We start from the raw sequence: 18,462 nt of genomic DNA on the forward strand, positions 1-18,462 counted from the left end.
ATAGTACCAAAAATATATAAATTTTATTAGAACATGATTAAAAATAACAAAAATGGAGAAAGTTAATACATGTGATGCCGTTAAACAAGATGATGAGAGCGGAGAGCAAAAAAGAGCGCCACCCCGGGGGGAGAAACACACGGATGGAAGAATGGAATAATAAAGTATATAATAGTATATAACATATAACATGTTATATACCAGTGATGGCTAACCTTGGCACTCCAGCTGTGGTGAAACTACAACTCCCAGCATGCTCCATTTATTTCTAAAGAGTTCTGAGAGCAGCCAAGCAAGGGGGGCATCTTGGGAGTTGTAGTTTTACCACAGCTGGAGTGCCAGGGTTAGCCATCACTGTTATATACTATAATATACTTTATTATTCCATTCTTCCATCCGTGTGTTTCTCTCTCTCTCTGAGGGACGGATCAGTTTTTTCGATTGTGTCAGAGAAAATGTATCCGTCCCCATTGACTTACATTGTGTGTCAGGACGGATCCGTTTTGCTCCACACCACATAGCGGACAGAAAAATGCTTCTTGCAGCGATTTTCTGTCCGCGATGGGGACGCAACCAAATGGAACGGAATGCATTTTGGTACATTCCGTTTCGTTCAGTTCAGTTTTCTCCCCATTGACAATGAATAGGGACAAAACGAAAGCGTTTTCTTCCGCTATTGACATCCTATGACGGATCTCAATAGCAGGAATTGTAAACGCTAATGTGAAAGCAGCCTTAGTTGTCCAAAGCAACTAATCAGATTCCACCTTTCGTTTTCCCATTTTTCAGAGCTCCTTTGGAGCAGTCAGAAAGGTGGAATCTGATTGGGCACAAAGCCAGTTTTCCATTACACCAGTTTTGAATCTCCCCCAGTGTGATGACACCTACCACCCTAGATGGAGGACAACAGAACACTGTTTTTATTACCTTTGGGGGTCACATAGAAATGTCTGGCGTGTGCTCCAAGAGCATAGGAGCTGTACATAAACCTAAAATGTGATTGTAACAGAGCCTGACTTGTTAAGGTGGATAACATTGGTTGTAAGTGCTTTCCGACACTTAGGACAGGAGTGAATGACAAAGCCATGAGTGCAGGCATAAATACTGTAGCTCACAGCCTCTTTAAATAAAATAGTAATTCAATTTAAAGCCATTATACCAAGCAGAGATGGAGACAAGGTCAAAGATATATAGCATTCAGTTGCTTAACAATGTAGCCAATGTGACAATGCCTGCTCCGCAAGGTGACATCTTCCCAATAACATCTACACTGCTTACATGACGCACACAGACTTCAACAAAAGCTGGTCCTATTACAGTATTCAAGAAGATATACTTAGATAATCATTATTTCATCTGATCCTCTTTTACCTACAGACTTGATATTATTGAGTCTTAAGATATATAAATCACTGCAAGAGGTGCACCACAATGATATGCAACTGACAACTCTGGCTAATCCCTCAAGATGATGTTAAGACCTGAGACTTTAGTCAATGTATTCCTGTCAGGAACACATCGGAGGCCTTTTGCACCACCGTCAAGGTATCTCAGTGTGGGATGGGTTCCTACCACTAGACTACAACTAGACTAAGATACAACTTACAGCCAAGCTCCTACATACCTCCATAGTGAAATCACTCAGGTAGTGGGAGAGATGATAAGGCTGTTGCATATCACTTAGGTGCACCTTTCGCAGTGATTTGTGTATTTTTATATTCGCATCCACACTTTATCCCATCTTGTGTAGGATGCCATTGTGGTGCATGTGGTCCGCTGCCGACATCCTCCATTGTATGCATTTTTGCTGGGGATTGCCGTTAGCTACGGATCACATGCGGAGGAATTGCTCCCCCGGTTATAAACACGCCACAGTGTTTGGGGTTTTTGAGAATTTCCTACCATTTAGGCCACTTTATTTCAGTTATTTGTCTTAAGATATACACTACAGATGTGCAAACCTTTTTAGATTTGGTTTTGTTCTTGTTCACCGAATTTTTGAAAACATTCTGTTCCGACCCCAATTGTACCTGAACCAAAGTAGCTCCAATTGCCCTGGAAATTGGTATATAACACCCTCTAGTCTTGTAAGGCTAGTAGAATTTTTAGAAAAATATGTTTTCTCTTTTAGTGAATTTTTTATGAATTTTTGCTTTTTCTCTTCCCCTTCCCTAAGCTCTTGAACGCAAGGACAGCAATCATGTCAGAGTGACACGCATGGTTAAGAAAAGAGTGTTTAAAAACACCCCACACCATCATATCTGTTATGGTTTTTCTACATTCCAGAGCTTCTAAAAATCGACCCTTATCGGGGGAAGATAAGTTTAAACACACTTGGCGCTATGGGATAATAAGAAAATGTCTGCCCATACGACACACACATGTGTCTCAGATGAGCTGCCACTGCTTGTACTTGAAACAACACATGATCCTTGCTGAGGCGGTCGGGTGCAGGTCAAAATCAGATGCTCTGGCGTGTGCAATGTTGAATTCCAGCAAGTTGGAATGTCGCGGATTAAGTGGTTTGGCAAACCGTTCTGTCACTGCAAGTCCAGGAGTGCATTCCTCATCCTCACAATTTAAGAATGGCTGACATGTGAGGACAGTCTACTGGACATTGTGTAATGAAGTCAGGCGGCACAGCGTACTGGTTTGTGTGGAGGTAATCCCAAAATCAGAAGAATGAAAGAAAACCGGCACTCCCAAAAATCTTTGCTGGTGATAGATTTATTGGTCACTCATATGACGCGCAGCGTTTCGGCACTCACAGGTGCCTTTTTCAAACAAGAAGTGAGCAGCAGTATGAGTGGAAGAACATGCAAACAAAACAGGTTTAAATAACCCTCCCCTGGTCATGTGATGATGACATCACGTTGCCGGGGAGACACATAAACAACAATGTGAGTGAACGCCTCCTGTTGAGTCTTCACAGAGGTCACACCCTGGAAAGTAAATTTCAGTTGCACTGTGAAGAGAAACATTGTTGCAAGTAAGTGACACAAATTGTGCATATAAACATATCATGGTAGCAACATTCACTAATTGTTATATATTACAAAATTGTGCAACCAACAATAAATTTCAGTTGCACTGTGAAGAGAAACATTGTTGCAAGTAAGTGACACAAATTGTGCATATGAACATATCCTAATAGCAACATTCATTAATTGCTATATATTGCAACAGTGTGCAACCAACAGAGAGAGAGAGGCAAAAAAGAGGACTAAGCGGTTTTATAAAAGATCTTATAAGAAGCTGTTAATTGCATAGTCCCGGTTTAACCCTTTAGGAGCCAGTATCTGTAGCCGATGGATCCAAAAAGCCTCGCGTCTGAGTAACATTTCTATACGGTTCCCACCCCGTCTAGGTAAAGTGACTTCTTCAATGATCTGAAACCGGAGTTGTGAGGCATTGTGTCGCTGCTGGTGAAAGTGTTGAGGAATGGGGAGTAGTAAATTCTCATTGCGTATGGTAGATTTGTGTTTACCAAAGCGTTCCTTCATGCGCATGCTGGTCTCACCCACATAACACAGACCGCAGGGGCACTTCAGCAGGTAGACAACAAAGGAGCTGTCACATGTGAAGTGTCCCCTCACTGGGATCTGCTCACCTGTATGGGGATGTGAGATACATGCCCCTTTAATGACACTTGAGCAGTGGACGCAATTGAGACAAGGGAAGGTGCCCTTTCTGACAGTGGCAAGTGTCCTTTGTCTAATGTTTAGTTTATTGCTGCCTATGTCGGCCCTAATCACCATGTCCCTGATGTTTCTTGCCCTTTTGTAGCAGATCATGGGAGGGTTCTGGAGTTCTGCAACAGTGGGGTAAGAGGATTTAACTATATTGCAATGTTTATACATGACAGATCTGATGCGATTAATCCACGGATGATATTTGACCACAAATGGAATTCTTTTGGGGTTGGATTTTTTTGGTGTTGCATCAGTACTGTTGATTTTGGCCCTTTGTTGTAATAAAACAGAACTGGGATATCCTCTTTGTTTGAATTTGTCAGTCATCTCACTCAATCGTGTGTCACGAGTTGTGGGATCACTGACAATTCTGTGGACTCTTTTGTACTGGGAGTAGGGTAAAGATTTTTTTACTGCAGGGGGATGGTTACTATCATAATTGAGTAAACTATTACGGTCAGTCTCTTTGGTGTAGAGGTCTGTTATACACTTGCCGTCAGTCCCCTTTATAACCCAAGTGTCCAAGAAGGATATTCTGTGAGGATCCCAGTGGAGTGTAAATTTTAGTTCAGGCCAAATATTATTGATGTAGTCAGTGAATTGCTGTAAGGTTTCTACGCCGCCCCGCCATATGCAAAATATGTCATCTATAAATCTTTTCCAAAATTTGCAATTTTGATGAAAAATGGGATTTGGATATATATAATCATTCTCCAACTGTGACATATACGTATTTGCATACGGCGGTGCGGCGTTAGATCCCATCGCGGTCCCGCAGCATTGTTGGTAGTATGTGTCCTGAAATAAGAAGTCGTTTTTTTCTAGTACAATGGTAAGCAATGAGGTGAAGACATTTTTCTGGTCGGTATTATAATGACTGTTGTCTAGTAGTGATTTAACTGCCGCTATCCCCTTTGCATGGGTTATAGATGTGTATAAACTGGATACATCATATGTGACCAGTAGGCATTCTTCACCTACATGTACCTGGCTAAGCTCTTCTAAGAAATGCTGTGTGTCCTTAAGGTACGAGGGGGTTCTTTGTGTAAGAGGGGTCAATACCTTGTCTAGTAACATGGCTGGGGGAGAGAGTATGGAATCTGATGCTGCCACTATAGGTCTACCTGGGGGACGTTCCATCGATTTGTGCACTTTAGGCAAGGTATAAAACACTGGTGTAATGGGATGCTGTTTTATTAGAAATTCTGCCATTTTCTGGTCTATAATTTTCTGTTCTAAACTGTTCTGTATCAGAATTTGCAGTTCTCTTTTGATGTCATATACTGGATCGCGTGGTAAGATCGCGTATGTTTTAGTGTCCGACAATTGTTGCAAAATTTCATGTGTGTAATACTCCTTGTCTAGTACTACAAGAGCGCCCCCTTTGTCCGCGGGTTTGAAAATGAGTGATCTGTCATCAAGTAGGTGATTGATAGTCTGTCTCTCAAATGCTGTAAGATTTTAATGTAAATAGTATTGTCCTCCCTTAAACTGTGTAAGCAAGGTACTAATACCTTTCTGGACTAGCTCAATGTACATTTCTATAGGGTGTGCAGTTTTAGGTGGCATATACTGACTTTTTACCCGTAAGCCATAAGATTTTAGTGTTAAAATGTCCTCAAATCCACCAGGGGGATCCGGATCATATGATACGGTATCTCCTTGTTTGGAGAAGTGAGCCTTCAATCGCAAAGAGCGAAAGAAGCGTTGCAGGTCCATGTCCAAGCCGAAAGTGTCCAAGGTTGCAGTGGGGCTGAAGGACAGTCCCTTCTGCAACACCTGCATCTGTAGAGGATTTAAGTTCTTAGAAGATAAATTGAGAACTAAAGTGTCTGGTGTGCTAGCCGTACCTGGGACCGGGTCAGTCGTGGTGCATCTGCTCCCCCTATGATGGCGTCGGCCTGCTCTCCTGGTGTTGGCTTTTTTTGGCGTCGTCGTCTTCCTAAAAAAGGTATCTGTTGGCCAGTAGTGGAGTCGCTGCCAGAGCCAGAGGATGTATGGCCTGCCCGGCGACCAGGACGGCGGATGGTCTGTGTAGCTGTACCGGATTTGTCCTGCCATCTGTAGACACGATTAGATAAGTAGTCCTCAGAATCCCGGATGTATTTGGTCCTCTTTGTGGTTTGGATCTGGGTCCTTAGATCTGCGCAGTGTTTCTCTATCTTCTCCTTTAGTATGTTGAGATCTTCAGACTTCAAACAATCCTGTAGTTGGGTCTCGATGGTTGTGATATTCTGCTTACATTCAGCGATGGCTTTAGAAAGGTATTCAATCGTTAGAGTGATCAGATCCAGGGAGCATTTATTTAGAATGTTCGCAAAGCGAGTACAAAACTCCAGATTATCTCCGAATAAAGTGGGTCTGAGATTGACGCGTAGGCCGCGTGGTATACGCTGTGTGCGGTAATATTCCGCAAGAGTGGTTGCGTGAAGCTCCAAGGAGATTAAATGTTTAGACTCTCTCTCAAGGTCCCGGCTGCGAAAATCACTTGATGGAACTTTGAGAAAATCGGATGAAAAATCGATCTGTGAGACGATGCGTTGAGCTTCTTCCTTGTGGTAGCAGATCCCAGTGAGGGGACACTTCACATGTGACAGCTCCTTTGTTGTCTATCTGCTGAAGTGCCCCTGCGGTCTGTGTTATGTGGGTGAGACCAGCATGCGCATGAAGGAACGCTTTGGTAAACACAAATCTACCATACGCAATGAGAATTTACTACTCCCCATTCCTCAACACTTTCTCCAGCAGCGACACAATGCCTCACAACTCCGGTTTCAGATCATTGAAGAAGTCACTTTACCTAGACGGGGTGGGAACCGTATAGAAATGTTACTCAGACGCGAGGCTTTTTGGATCCATCGGCTACAGACACTGGCTCCTAAAGGGTTAAACCGGGACTATGCAATTAACAGCTTCTTATAAGATCTTTTATAAGACCGCTTAGTCCTCTTTTTTGCCTCTCTCTCTCTGTTGGTTGCACACTGTTGCAATATATAGCAATTAATGAATGTTGCTATTAGGATATGTTCATATGCACAATTTGTGTCACTTACTTGCAACAATGTTTCTCTTCACAGTGCAACTGAAATTTATTGTTGGTTGCACAATTTTGTAATATATAACAATTAGTGAATGTTGCTACCATGATATGTTTATATGCACAATTTGTGTTACTTACTTGCAACAATGTTTCTCTTCACAGTGCAACTGAAATTTACTTTCCAGGGTGTGACCTCTGTGAAGACTCAACAGGAGGCGTTCACTCACATTGTTGTTTATGTGTCTCCCCGGCAACGTGATGTCATCATCACATGACCAGGGGAAGGTTATTTAAACCTGTTTTGTTTGCATGTTCTTCCACTCATACTGCTGCTCACTTCTTGTTTGAAAAAGGCACCTGTGAGTGCCGAAACGCTGGGCATCATATGAGTGACCAATAAATCTATCACCAGCAAAGATTTTTGGGAGTGCCGGTTTTCTTTCATTAGTCTACTGGACATTGTCAGCACCTTGTGCAGCGTCCCACTAGCTTATGTGGGAACTGCAAAAGCTTGTTGTCATCTGTAATATCATGCTGTCAGGTGCACCACATACATCTCACCACTAGATGGGGTAGCACCACAGTGTGTATATATATATATATATATATATATATAGACAGTTCAGGCCTAGTTAGGGAGTTGGGAAGATGTAGTGGTTGAATACAGGAGTGTGGAGGAGGTAGGAGAGGTCTCCTCTCCTCTCAGCTCTCTCTTGGGCTCCACGGCCCAGAGGAGCCATCGTTGGATCTCAGTACCAGGTCAGGAAGTCAGGCAGAGGAAAAGTCTCTATTCTACCATCCACTTCTCGGGAGTAGCAAGTGAATCTCGGTCAAGTTTATCAGTGGACAAAGATAAACGAAGGACAAAGCCATTATTCTGGGCTCTAAGCGCCTTTGTATCTAGGTGAAGGACTTATTGGCTTCTGGCAGCCTCACTGTCATTCTAAGGACAGATAAGATTTCTGTTGCGTCACTTGTGTGTAGAAGACTAGAACTTGAATAACCTCAACTGAGACTGAAGTAAGGCAAAGAGCTGAATATCAGTGAGTACATAACTAACTCCCCTCGCCTGACACATCACTACCAGCACAGCCTGTTAATGGGATTAATCACATCCAACTTGCATGTGTACCAGATACTGTTTTATTACTGGAAGTAAACTGTTATCAAGAACCTGGTTATAGTAAAGTTCTCAGTTGGATTTAAACCTGCCTCATTCTTCTAACTTCATACTACTACCACCACTCTCAACATTTTGCACCACAAGGTGCTGGCGTTACGACAATACCTAAATCAGGGGCCCAGCCACACAAGTACTCAGAAACCCAATCACCACAAGGGCACCTCGATCACCACCTGCCAGGTGTCCCCTGTAATAGAGTGTGCCCCGGAAAATCTAGTGCTGTTCTCCCCTTCACTGCTCTGCTGGCCCAGGGAGGCATCTGCTAAATCACGAGTAACCGATGAACTGTTTGTACACTTTGGCCCACCGTGAACCTCACGTGTTCTACCCCTGCGGACTGGCACGTTGCACTTGCGCAAGCCAGTGTACTTTAAAAAAAAAAAGCATTGCATGACTAGTTAATCATGTGCACCATGCAGGTTGTATGTGTTATTTCCCCCAGGTTCCTGTGCAGTCACTATATTTTGACCACTTTGCCCAGTTGGAGTTGTCAAGGTGACAGTCAGTGGGATGTTTGCTGCTTGATGTACTTTAACAACTGCTCGCCTGTGTGGCTACTCTCTTCCAGGCTGATCAGCTCTAACATGCAAGGTAAAGCTTGACTTTACACAGTTGTGACAGGAAGGAAGGGGAGTGGTAGCGACCCTATGCCCTTCTGCTGTTGTGGACAAGAGAGTGTCCATGGAGGATGAGGTGGAGGAGGCGAATAAGTGCCTGGTGTAAAGCCAGGCCAACACAATTATAGGGAATCAAAAGGACATTGACTTGTTGCTTGGATGCTGCCTCAAAAAACATTGACCAAGTGGGCTGCAAAAAACAAGCAATGTCCCTGCCAGTAAAAGCTTTTCCAGGTGTCCACCATGGTGTGCACCTTGCCACACAGCAACAATCGCAAGGAGCAGCCCTAGTTCTCTGCCGCATGAGAGTACAAAGCAGAGATGGCTATTTGGGAGAAATAATGACGGCTAGGTAGCTAGGAAGCAGACTACTAAATGGTAAGGCAGCGACTGCATCGCCAGCAACTTGGACAAGTGGGAATTAAGCTTGCGCACATTCGGATTGCTTGGCTTTAAAAGTTGTTTCCTGGCATTCCTTCCATTATCAATAGCTGGAGGTGGAGGAGGAGTCTTCTGAATGGAAGAAGAAAGTGATGATGACAATGTAAAATATACCGTACTGCCCGTGGATGTGGCCTGGCTGCCGCAAGGGAGACTGGGAGGAGGAGGAAATTCTTGTTGCGGTAGCTTGCTGCCACCTCTGTTTTCCCACTGCATGAGGTGACGCTACTTTATGTGGTTCAAAAGAGCTGTGGTGCGCCTATGTTTGTGTTTGACTGCCCACAGCCTATTTTACAATTGCAGAACTTGGGCAATGCTTCTGTCTTCCGGCAGTATGGAGAAAAATTGCCAGATGGTAGATACTCACACATAGCTAGAGACAGCTGAGCTTGGCTTAGCTCTGGCACATTTTGGGCCTAATGTACAGTGTCAGCGGCATCACCAGTTCCCAAAGCATATCTGGCCCTGGCAGTTGTTTGGGGGGTTCTGGTCTTTATTGCTGCCGCTGCCACCGTCCTCCTCTGATGCTACCTCCTCCTCAGCACCCCGATCCAGCTCCCAGGTTCTGTCCAACATACAATTATCATCGAAGTCTTCATCCTCCCTGCCACTTTTATAAGGCTGTAATAAATCATGGTGGGCTCATTGGCCCCCATCCCAATTCCCTGCTCTGTATTTACTCCGACTGCCACTGTCACTGCCCCACCATGGCATTGGGTGCCACTATTGCCTCCACCAACATGGTGAATGGGGTTCCCCACCTCCTCCTGAACCTCCTCCTTAGGGCAGTCCAAACGCTGACTGCTCTCACACAAGTCGTCAACAGGTAGACTCTTTTGACTATCTGCCGTGAGACATGGTGGGGTTTTGTTGCCTCTCCTGTGGAAAAAAGGGGAAAGGAAGACAGAAAGGATGGCACTGAAAGGCTTCTCTGGGGCTGCAAGGAGGAGCAGAAGGAATGCTGTGATCCCTGGCTCCAAGTCATGGTGTCAGACTCAAAAGTCACCTCCAGATCATCCTGCTGCAACTGAGAGGAAGAGTGAGCCATCCAATCCACAATCTCATCCTCTTTCTCCTCAATGATATTGCTGTGCCTTTCTGAAGCCAGTGAGAACTGTGGCCTATTACTACTACTGTACTTCTGGTCAGATAGCTGGTGCTGCTATGAACCACATTCTGGCTCTGGGAGGACAAGGCCTTGCCCTGGATCTTTTGTTTGAAACCCTTCTGTATTCCTGACATTCGCCTAATATGCACAGTCAGACAAGGTATGGAACGGTTTGCAAGTCTGTTTTCTAGAGCTTAAATAGAGACACAGTAAAATGTTCTTCCATGTCTACAATCACACCATTACTGACAATTTACTTTGGAATTAATGCAATATCAGCTCCACTAACAGATCTGAGCCTAATGTCTTATGTGCATTCAAATACACAGATTCAGAAACAAACTTTCTCTAGTGTAAAACACAAGTTGTCAACCTACCATGAGATTATTCTTCCCCTATCCCCACACCGACACTTGAACTGTCTGGAGATGCTCTAGTATTTCAAGTGTTTTCACTCAGAGATTTAAAGTGCTACCCTCTGTATTGTAAAACACGCAATGTATACTTACATTGCTATTTTCACAAAATAACAAATACTTGAATTGCTTAGAGATGCCTGTAAAATATTTTGGTCTACAATTTCTGGTGTTTTCAATTAGAAATTTAAAATGCTACCCTCTGGATTGTAAAACACGCATTGTACACTTGTATTGCTATTTTTACCCTGTCCCAGATTTCAAATTACTATTTCCAGTGTTTTCACTGAGATTTAAAATGTTAGATATTTCTGAAAAACTATGCTATGAAATTTACGTTTCACAATTGTCAATGGAGTCACAGCTAGAAAAAACGTTGTGAATAAGATAAAACTTAAATAGTTTATTAGATACACTGTACACTAAAATAGGGAGAGGTGTGTGCGTCCCTAAATTAACAAACAAACACAAATAATGATGTACTATATGTGGACACTAGACGTTTATGAGATGTGTTTAGATCCCACTAGTACAGTCAGGTCCATAAATATTGGGACATGGACACAATTGTAACATTTTTGGCTCTATACACCACCACAATGGATTTGAAATTAAACAAACATGATGTGCTTTAACTTCAGACTGTCAGCTTTAATTTGAGGGTATTTTCATCCAAATCAGGTGAACGGTGTAGGAATTACAACAGTTTGCATATGTGCCTCCCACTTGTTAAGGAACCAAAAGTAATGGGACAATTGTCTTCTCAGCTGTCCCATGGCCAGGTGTGTGTTATTCCCTCATTATCCCAATTAAAATGAGCAGATACAAGGTCCAGAGTTCATTTCAAGTGCGCTATTTGCATTTGGAATCTGTTGCTGTCAACTCTCAAGATGAGATCCAAAGAGCTGTCACTATCAGTGAAGCAAGCCATCATTAGGCTGAAAAAACTAAACAAACCCATCAGAGAGATAGCAAAAACATTAGGCGTGGACAAAACAACTGTTTGGAACATTCTTAAAAAGAAGGAACGCACCGGTGAGCTCAGCAACACCAAAAGACCCGGAAGACCAAGGAAAACAACTGTGGTGGATGACCGAATAATTCTTTCCCTGGTGAAGAAAACACCCTTATCAACAGTTGGCCAGATCAAGAACACTCTCCAGGAGGTAGGTGTATGTGTGTCAAAGTCAACAATCAAGAGAAGACTTCACCAGAGTGAATACAGAGGGTTCACCACAAGATGCAAACCATTGGTGAGCCTCAAAAACAGGAAGGCCAGATTAGAGTTTGCCAAATGACATCTAAAAAAGCCTTAACAGTTCTGCAACAACATCCTATGGACAGATGAGACCAAGATCAACTTGTACCAGAGTGATAGGAAGAGAAGAGTATGGAGAAGGAAAGGAACTGGTCATGATCCTAAGCATACCACCTCATCAATGAAGCATGGTGGTGGTAGTGTCATGGCGTGGGCATGCATGGCTGCCAATGGAACTGGTTCTCTTGTATTTATTGATGATGTGACTGCTGACAAAAGCAGCAGGGTGAATTCTGAAGTGTTTCGGGCAATATTATCTGCTCATATTCAGCCAAATGCTTCAGAACTCATTGGACGGCGCTTCACAGTGCAGATGGACAATGACCCAAGGCATACTGCAAAAGCAACCAAAGAGTTTTTTAAGGGAAAGAAGTGTAATGTTATGTAATGGCCAAGTCAATCACCTGACCTGAATCCGATTGATCATGCATTTCACTTGCTGAAGACAAAACAGAAGGGAAAATGCCCCAAGAACAAGCAGGAACTGAAGACAGTTGCAGTAGAGGCCTGGCAGAGCATCACCAGGGATGAAACCCAGCGTCTGGTGATGTCTATGCGTTCCAGACTTCAGGCTGTAAATGACTGCAAAGGATTTGCAACCAAGTATTAAAAAGTGTAAGTTTGATTTATGATTATTATTCTGTCCCATTACTTCTGGTTCCTTAACAAGTGGGAGGCACTTATGCAAACTGTTGTAATTCCTGCACGGTTCACCTGATTTAGATATAAATAGCCTCAAATTAAAGCTGACAGTCTGCAGTTAAAGCACATCTTGTTCGTTTCATTTCAAATCCATTGTGGTGGTGTATAGAGCCAAAAATTGTATAATTGTGTCGATGTCCGAATATTTATGGACCTGACTGTACATGTAGCTGTACGAGAGGTGCGGAACCACTACTGCATCAGCTAGTGACACAACATACGTATGAATGCTGGAAAGTGGTAACCAGACGTGATACTAGCACCTGTGAAAAAACTACTGTGGCGTGCTCTGATCACAGGCTAACATGTGCTGTATCCACAGAAAAAGGGGTTACCAGGTAGAGGACTATATACTGCCAGGGGGAAGGGAAATACTGTATTGTATTTTTTTTTATGTAGGCATAACATAAATTTATCGTGTAGGCATTATGATGTTACATGTTCAATGCATGGCACTTGTATATTTTGAAAACACTTTTATGGCTGTCCTTTATCTGTAGCTTGGTTTTTCCCCCCCCCCCCCCCCCACCTTACTTCCAAAGCAAGGAAAAAGTAACAGACATAGGGGGACATTTATGAAGGGTGGCGATTTAGACGCCCGTCTTCATCCCTTCTGTGGTAACCAGACGTGATACTAGCACCTGTGAAAAAACTACTGTGGCGTGCTCTGACCACAGGCTAACATGTGCTGTATCCACAGAAAAAGGGGTTACCAGGTAGAAGACTATATACTGCCAGGGGGAAGGGAAATATCCACCTTTGAATGGGTGACCCTCATTAATTGGACACCAGGTGAACCAATCCTCCCTACATGCCCCTCCATGCAGCAAACACTAAAAGTCCTAACTAATCCAGCAGGCGGCTGTCTTCCCTGAATAAATCACATGTGGATGCGCTATGTCCGTACCCTAAACCTAATATAGGAGCTCAACGTTTCACCATAGAGGGGCTCATCAGGAGCTAGGTCAAGTACAGGACAAACAAAAACATAGGTGCCATACGCCTCTGGTGGTGAGGCGACAGCTCCGGCGCTATGATGGCCGTAATATGGCCGCCGCTCTCTGCAGTTTAAATAGGGAGAAGTCCTCTCCCATCACTGGGAGGATCAAGCGGCAGCTGAGGAGTCACGTGAGGTGGGCGGGTGAGAGACCCGCCCCTATCCATGCCGCGATCCTGCACTGAGTGTCAACACACTCAAAGGTATTACACAGGGAGATTTAAAATGCTACCCTCTTTATTGTAAATCATACATTGTACACTTGTATTACTATTTTCACAACAAAATTAACCACTTAAACTGCGTGGAGATGCCCTGTCACAGACTTTGGACTACTATTTCAGGTGTTTTCAATGAGATTTAAAAAACTACCATCTGGATTGTAAAACACGCAATGTACACTTATCTTGCTATTTTAACAAAAACACTTGAACTGGCTGAAGATGCCCTGTAAACTATTTCTGGCCTCTTGATTGTTAAACATGTGTTATACAATTGTATTGAGCTTATTGCCCCCACACCAACACTTGAACTATGCAGGGAAGGAGGTTTGATTTCTGTGTACAGTGTAATTCATGTTCAATTTCGCTGGTAGAAAAATGTCATTATTGCTTTTGCTACACAAACACATTTAAAAACAATACAGATATGAAGTTGGGAAAAAAATGCTCAGCAGCAGATGTGAAAAAGCTGGCAATAAGCCTAGAGGAGCTTCAGGTTTGGAGAACAAAAATACAGCTGTATTTCTGGTCAAATGGAAAAAAAGAAATGTCCTTGCAGGTAGCTGCTTTTGATGTTCTGCAGCTGCTGCTGTGTAATGAGGCAGTAAGTGCAGCTAGAAGGCCCTGCCTAGCACACCCAGCCTCAGCTCCTCACTTCTCACTCCCTGACTGCAAGTTTTCCCTGCCCTTCCCTATTCTACACAATTCTTCTTCTTTCTAGTCTTTCCCTTCAGTGTCCCTGACTCCAGAATAGAAGCTTGATTGTGACTGTACAATGTTCCCAAGATCGTTTTCTGCCACAGACTGCTACATCCATCCACCCTCTTTCACAGCCCAACACAGAATGACGTTCTGCTCATTCTGCTAGGTCCCCTCCCTGCCTGTAGCCCCACCGATTGGCTCATCCAGGCTGTCTGCCAGCCTGTGAGCCAATCAGGGCAAGCCCTCCGGGTCACTTCCTTTCAGGGTCATGTGAGCATCCTTCTTCTTCCTCCCACCAACATGTGAAGTGAAATGGCGCTGCTTTATTGGATTAATCTAAAGGCACAGTTTTATTGGATTAATCCAAAGCAAACCTGACAAGCTTTGGGTTTGTCTTGCAGACTAATTTTTGGGTAGTTTGTAATGAACTCGGTTCATTATTACAATCTGATTCGCTCATCTCTAATATACACCCATTTTTGGACATGGACTGCATAGTATAATACTGCCGTCAGATAGCTAAGATAGTTAATAGTATTCATACTGTTACTAGAGGGACAAGATTACAGGAGGCCAAAATATGCTAATTCCTCAGGGCTTCCACCATCCTAATTCTCAGTGAGTTTCCTTCTCAGTCTCCGATGCTAGGCTTGGAAAGGAGCATGGTTATCTGCATACAGTATGTAGTGTAAGGTGGTATGTATTACCACACTGTATTGTATTTTTTTAAATGTAGGCATAACATAAATTTATCGTGAGGGCATTATGATGTTACATGTTCAATGCATGGCACTTGTATATTTTGAAAACACTTTTATGGCTGTCCTTTATCTGTAGCTTGGTTTTTACCCCCCCCCCCCCCTTACTTCCAAAGCAAGGAAAAAGTAACAGACATAGGGGGACATTTATGAAGGGTGGCGATTTAGACGCCCGTCTTCATCCCTTCTGTGCTTGCGGTTTATCCGCCTAAGTTATGTAGAGGCGCTGGCCTCTACATAACTTAGGCAGACTTTGCACTTGTCTATGTCTATGCCAGCTCCCTTGCTGGCGTAGATTTAGACCATTTTCTATGCCTAGAACAGGCTTAGAAAATGATAAATGAGATGGGCCTGCCGACCCACCCCCTTCACTGCCCATGTCAAGACCACTTTTTTAGACCTGCCATGAGTGGTGGAAAAAGGGAAAAAGTCGCAGATTGCGCCACAATCTGACAGATATATGCCAAAAAGTGGCGTATGTCTGTTCATAAATGACCCCCATAATGTTTGCCCCATGGGGTTCTGAAGAGGCTAATCTGTCCCTTGGTTCTGTAATATAAAACAAATGCAACAGAAAATGGTAGACTTAGGGTAGGTTCACAATGACATATTTGGAAAAATTTCACTGCACTTTTATGCAGTTTTTGAGCTAAAATCATTTATGAATCCAGCAGAAGGAAATATAAGTTATTCCTTTATACTTTCCTTCTTAATCCACTTTGGCTCAGAAATATCCCCCAAAAAACTGCAGCATTAAAAAAAAAAGAATTGTGTGAAACCACCCTAAATGGGTTATTATTAGAGATGAGCGAATTTCTTAAAAGTTCGATTTGGCTGATTCGCCAAATTTCCCCCCCAAAAAATCGCTTCGTGAAGAATTACTTAGTCACGAAGCGCATTTTTTTTGTAAGTAGCAGGTGCAATGACAGGGAGCTGCATCTGAGTGTAAAATTAACAATAAAAAATTTTTTTCATCAAACTTACCACCTCCATTTGCTCGCGATGGGCCGACGCCATCTTGCTTGAAGATCTCAGCCGAAATACTGTGCGGTGCGAGATAACGTCATCATGCCGGCTGGCGTGGTGACGTATGATGTCATCACACCAGCCGGCGTGATGATGTAATCTCGCACCGCACAGGATTTTGGCCGAGATCTTCAAGCAAGATAGAGGTTAGTGGCCCGTCGCGAGCAAATAAAGGAGGTACAGTAAGTTAGATTTTTTTAATTTTTTTATACTATTTCAGGTTAAATCTATTCGCTGACACGAAGCACGAGGAAATTCGGCTTCTGGCGAATTGAATTTATCCTGAAATTCGGATCGAATTTCACTTTGTGGGATTCAATTCGCTCATCTCTAGTTATTGTTACAAATATCCCACATTTACAGTACTTCAATATGGCTTAGTTGCAATACTAAACAGATACCATGGGCAAGAGACAAAATCATGAAAAAAAAAAACTGCCATGATTTTGTTAATTTCATACAACCCCTTAACAATAAATACTTTAGTGATGAATGATCTTACCTCACTGTTATAAATGCCATAAATCAAGAAAATATACAGGCCCTGAAAAAAAAGAACAGTGTAATTAGCTTATTCCATAGAGTAGCACACCATTAGTGACACTGTACCTTACGCCTTCTTTCTGGAGCGTGCATTGCGTTGTGTAATGGATCAAGCCGTCGAGGAGCAGGAGCTGGAAGATGAGGAAGTCGCAATGCTGAATGAATTTACTAGGGGAGGGGGCTACTCCATCTGAAACAAGTCAGCAGGAGTCTGAAGACGAGTCAGATGGTGGCTGTGGGGAGGAGGAGCAAGAAGAGCAGGCTTTAAACTTTTCGGGGATCCATGGTGTTGTCCGTGGCTGGGTGGAGGAGACCGAGGACAACATTCTCCTGGGCGATGAGCAGGAGCCAGGGTGCTCCACCGCTTCCAATTTAGTGCAAATGGGGGCCTTCATGCTCCAGTGTTTGAAGAGGGACCCCCATATAAAAAGCATAAAGGTCAAGGACCTGTACTGGATGGCAACGTACTTAGACCCCCGTTACAAACACAAAATGGCGGACATGTTACCAGCATCACAGAGAGCTTTCAGAATGCAGCATTTCCAGGCCTTGCTGCGAGAAATGCTGCATTCTGCTGTTGAGGGCACTGGCAGAGGAATTTCCACCCACAGCAAAACAGGTGCGTGTACCAATCCTACCACGCCTGCAAAAAGAGGGCGGTTTGTAGATGTGTTGGTCACTTCGGATATGAGATCATTCTTCTAGCCAACCCATCGACAGCCGCCCTCCGGATACAGCCTCAGGGAACGACCGACAGGTGTTCGACTACATTGGGTAACGGCCGATGTGGACGCTCTGAGAAGCGAGGAACCCCTTGACTACTGGGAGTGCAGGTTTGACGTGTGGCCAAAGCTGGCACAATTTGCCATGGAACTCTTGGCTTGCCCCTCTTCGAGTGTCCTGTCCGAAAGGACGTTCAGCGCAGCAGGGGGGATCGTGACCGATAAGCGCACTCGCCTAGCTCATGACAGTTTGGACTACCTCACATTTCTAAAAATGAATGAGGCATGGATCTAGGAGGAATTCAACACCTGTTACAACCACATGTAATTGAATATCCTCATGCCAGCCCACACATATCAGCCACCATCCAGAACTAAGAATGGTCCTTGTCTTATGTATATACAGCGGCATAAAAGGCATTTTCTGTCAGGTGAATGCCTAATTTTTGGGGGCTCTACTCCAGTGTCCTACAGTAAAATTTTTATCCAGTGACCGCCTAATGTACCTTCAGACACATAATCACTAGTTATTTTCTGTCGGGTGAATGGTAATGTTTGGGGCCTGTACACCACTGGCCTACAGTAAAATTGTTATCCACTGACCGCCTAATATACCTCTAGCCACATAATTACTTGTTCTTTTCTATCCGGTGAATGCCTAATGTTTGGGGCCTGTACTCCACTGGCCTGCAGTAAAATTGTTATCCACTGACCATCTAATATACCTCCAGCCACATATTCGCTTGTTCTTTTCTGTCCGGTGAATGCCTAATGTTTGGGGCCTGTACTCCACTGGCCTACAGTAAAATTGTTATCCACTGACTGCCTAATATACCTCCAGCCATATAATCAATCACTTGTTCTTTTCTCTCCAGTGAATACATAATTTTTGGGGCCTGTACGCCACTGACCTACAGTAAAATTGTTATCCACTGACCATCTAATATACCTCAAGCCACATAATCACTTGTTCTTT

General features: G+C 43.5%; 1 protein-coding gene across 1 annotated transcript in view; it reads right to left on the reverse strand.

The window, feature by feature from the left end:
* ADGRD2 (adhesion G protein-coupled receptor D2) overlaps positions 1 to 18,462 on the reverse strand; it is a 388,936-nt gene that overhangs the window by 177,114 nt on the left and 193,360 nt on the right. Inside the window, exon 21 of the mRNA XM_040406278.1 lies at positions 16,724 to 16,765. Within this exon, the coding sequence (XP_040262212.1) occupies positions 16,724 to 16,765 (42 nt within the window). The remainder of the gene's footprint in view (positions 1 to 16,723; positions 16,766 to 18,462) is intronic.

This window comes from Bufo bufo, chromosome 8 (assembly GCF_905171765.1).
Source record: "Bufo bufo chromosome 8, aBufBuf1.1, whole genome shotgun sequence".
NCBI lineage: Eukaryota > Metazoa > Chordata > Amphibia > Anura > Bufonidae > Bufo > Bufo bufo.